The sequence below is a fragment of the Etheostoma cragini genome, chromosome 1, assembly GCF_013103735.1.
Source record: "Etheostoma cragini isolate CJK2018 chromosome 1, CSU_Ecrag_1.0, whole genome shotgun sequence".
Classification (NCBI taxonomy): Eukaryota; Metazoa; Chordata; class Actinopteri; order Perciformes; family Percidae; genus Etheostoma; species Etheostoma cragini.
The window spans coordinates 34,275,747-34,279,601 of record NC_048407.1 but is presented as its reverse complement, the minus strand read 5'-3'; the positions used below and the strand labels follow the sequence as shown (position 1 = coordinate 34,279,601).

General features: G+C 48.1%; 1 protein-coding gene across 1 annotated transcript in view; it reads left to right on the top strand.

Moving 5' to 3' along the window:
• The window catches only part of LOC117956400 (vacuolar protein sorting-associated protein 13C-like), a 61,646-nt gene that overhangs the window by 40,038 nt on the left and 17,753 nt on the right, over positions 1 to 3,855 (top strand). Inside the window, exons 45-49 of the mRNA XM_034891476.1 lie at positions 320 to 409; positions 579 to 734; positions 2,787 to 3,147; positions 3,342 to 3,496; positions 3,587 to 3,709. Coding sequence (XP_034747367.1) covers positions 320 to 409; positions 579 to 734; positions 2,787 to 3,147; positions 3,342 to 3,496; positions 3,587 to 3,709 — 885 coding nt within the window. The remainder of the gene's footprint in view (positions 1 to 319; positions 410 to 578; positions 735 to 2,786; positions 3,148 to 3,341; positions 3,497 to 3,586; positions 3,710 to 3,855) is intronic.

The following is a 3,855-nucleotide window of genomic DNA, read 5'->3' as shown; positions in this document are numbered from 1 at the left end:
CTGACCCTGCTCCACCCTAAACCCCCAGACCCTGCTCCTGACCCAGCTCCACCGTAAACCCTTAAACCCTGACCCTGCTCCACCCTAAACTCAAACCCTGGGCCTGCTCCACCCTAAACTCCCAAACCCTAACCCCGACCATGCTCCACTCTAAACCCCCCAAACCTAAACCTGAACCCCCACTCAGACACAGGAAGTGATTGGGACATTGATCTTTCAACAGAAGGATTCATTCAGATCTTTTAAGAAAAACCAGAGATCAGCAACAGAAAGAATAGATAATAAATATATAGTCATCATGATGGTTTCCTGTGATCAGGTGAACTACTTTAACGAGGTCCAGGCGGTCTGGGAGCCGCTGATTGAACGGGTGGACGCTGGCAGACGCCGATGGAACCTGGAGCTCGAGGTAGGTCCGGTTAATGAGGTAATGAGTTAATGAATGTGGTTAATGAGTTAATGAGTTAACAAGTTTCTTCTTCTAGATGTCGATTACAGTTGTTCGAATGTTGTTGGACGTGCAGATTATAATTATAATTGTTATTATTTTTGTTATGTTTATTATGATGTCCATGCAGATGAAGAACCACCCCATCATGGACAGAAGTCCCGTCCACGGAGACGACTTCGTTATTCTTCCTGAACCATGCACGGCCGTCAGCGTCTGCTCCAAAGACACCATGAACATCACAGTGTCCCAGTGCAGCCTCAGCGTCCTGCACAACCTGGCCAAGGTACGTGAACGCATCATAATGTCCTGCACAACATGGCCAAAGTACCTGAACGCATCATATTGTCTCTAAAATCTGGTGAATGTACCTGAATGCGTCATAATGTCTCTATAACCTGGCCAAGGTACCTGAATGCATCATAATGTCCTGCATAACCTGGCAACGGTAGCTGAACGTTTCATAAAATCTCTATAACCTTGCCAAGTTATCTGAACACATCATAGCATCTTCAATAACCTTGTCTAGGTACATGAACGCATCATAATGTCTCTGTAATCTCGCCAAGGTACCTGAACACATCATAATGTCTCTTTAACCTTGCCAAGGTACCTGAACACATCATGTCTCTGTAACCTCGTCAAGGTACCTAAACACATCATAACTTCCTCTAAAGCATTGCCAAGGTACCTGAACACATCATAATGTCCTCTAAAGCCTCGCCAAGGTACCTGAACACACCATAATGTCCTCCACAACCTCGCCAAGGTATCTGAACGCATCATAACGTCTTCCATAACCTCGCCAAATTACCTGAACACATCATAATGTCTCTTTAACCTTGCCAAGGTACCTGAACACATCATAATGTCTTCTATAACCTCGCCAAGATACCTGAACGCATCATAACTTCTCTTCCTGCTTCTGGCGAGAGCAGTCATGCTTTTCCTCCTCTCCCCTCTTATCTCAGCTTGGCTCCTTCCCAGTCTGTCTGCCTTGTCTTGTGGAACTTCTTGTCATTTCTCTGTGTCCCCTGCCTTCTGTTTTCCTGGAATATTCAACATGGAATGGATTAACTGGTTGCTCAGCGCTATTGACTGGATTTTTTCACCTAAAACATGTTTCACCGGGAGAGCTGCTCTGTCACAGCGGGACATTCCCTGCAGGCTACGCTCGCAATTCCTTTGAGGATTGGCAAGCGGTCTGCCTGGACGTCCTGACTGTGGAAGACGTTGGAGACATTTGGATAATTGGAATTCTGTTGGTGGGAGTCCTGATCCTCGGAGTTGGGGTCTCGCTGACCTGTTGGAAAATTGGTAAGACAGCCGCTAGCAAACTTACCCACCAGCTGTCTGGGGAACTTAAAGAGTGCCAGCATGGAGTGGTTGAGAGGATGAAGGTTTTACATCTGAGGGCCGACCGTCCTGTGAACTGTCTCGCAACATCTCAGACTGGACCGTGGAAGCGCAGAAGGGGATTGATACCATCAGGGACCAGTCGGTGGAGTTGCTTCGTGTGACCACCGGTCTGGCAGAGAAGGTAGATGGACTGCAACTACTACGTGATATGGCTGCTTGCATGACGCTGAGGTCGGTAACAATTGAGTGATGGACATTGATTCGAACAAATTCTATCGAGTCAACCTAAATTTGGATTGAAATTGATCAACTATTCCCCCAGCCTCCCCCCGACCCCACCCTTCACCCGAGCGGGAAAACAACCAGGCTGCTGGCTTCCTATCTTGTACCGTGCACTGGCTTATCTCTCCAAGGTCATGCCGATGTATTGAGCTGTTAACAACATAGACAGTCTGACACTACACATTCACACACACAACTCATTATCTCACACACACACCATACACTCCCCCCCCCATCCAGCCCGTATCCGTCTGACTGCCTCATTTCTTGTGTTTCACACACCCTCCCAAGCCACCTCAAAAAATTTCTCATGTGACCACATGAACTGTGTGTTCTCTTGCTTAATGTTGTGTATTGTATGTTACTGTCTCCATAAATCCTTTTCAGAGTGTGTGTGGTGGCGCTTTAAATAGCTGCGGCCCTGAGGCTCTACCTAAACTCTCTCTAAACTACATTTTGTTGCATTGTACCTGTATATGTGTAATGACAATAAAGTTGAATCTAATCTAATCTAAAAAAACAACTTCCTCTAAAGCCTTGCTAAGGTACCTGAACACATCATAATGTCTTCCATAACCTCGCCAAGGAACCTGAACACATCACATTGTCTAAAAAAACGTTTGTGTTGTCCTTGTTGTGTTCAGGCGTTATCCGAGCTAACAGTAATCAGTGTTGTCGTTGTCCGTGTTGTGTTCAGGCGTTCTCCGAGAGTACAGACTCCACCTTTGACTCGTCTCTGAGAGAAAAAGCCCCGTTCACCATCCGGAACTGTCTGGGGGTTCCCGTGGCGGTACAGCTAAGCACCAACCTGCGGCCGGTGCCGGAATCGATCCTGCAGCTGCCGGTGGGACACAGCATGAACCAGGACCAGGACCAGGAATCAATCCTTCAGCTGCCGGTGGGACACAGCATGAACCAGGACCAGGACCAGCAATCGATCCTGCGGCTCCCGGCGGGACACAGCGTAGACCTGCAGCACTCGTCGTATGAACCAGCATCCCGGGGAAAACTGTCCGCTCTGCAGCGGCAGGAGAGCCGCATGTTCAACCTCAGCATCGGTCAGGACCACGTCCTCCTCCGTCCTGTCTACCTCCCTATGTCCTCCCTTCTCCCTCCTCCATTCTCCCTCCTGTTTCCTTCTTTCTCTCCTTTGATTAAAGATTAAAGTCAGTTGGTGTGTCCCTGTCTCTGTGCATGCGTGTCTGTGTGTGCTTGAGTGTGTGTGTGTGTGTGTGTGTGTGTGTGTTTGTAGTTCCCTCCGGCTACAGTGAGATCTCCAGTGTCTCCGTGGACAGACCGGGTCGCGTCCTCTTTACCGTCCGTAGTCCTGAGGACGCTGTGTCCGTCCTGCTGCAGGTGGACGCCGCCGAAGGGGACAAGGTCGTCACCCTGCGCTCCGCCCTGCAGGTCTGAGACTAATTAATATTACCAATTAATATTACTAATTAATATTACTAATTAATATCATTAGGTTAATTAATAATCTCTCCCTTTCAGATAATGAACCACTTCTCAGTACCGTTCACCGTGCTCCGGTACTGTCCTGTGTCCCGGTGTCTCCAGACCGTAGGACAGGCCGAGCCGGAGACAGAGTTCCATGTCACCTTGGAAACTTACAGGTAACATCGCCATGGAAACATACAAGTAACGCTGGGACAGTAGACTGAATATCTTCTAGTCTCTGGGAAAGTAGACTGAATATCTTCTAGTCTCTGAGACAGTAGACTGAATATCTTCTAGTCTCTGAGACAGTAGACTGAATATCT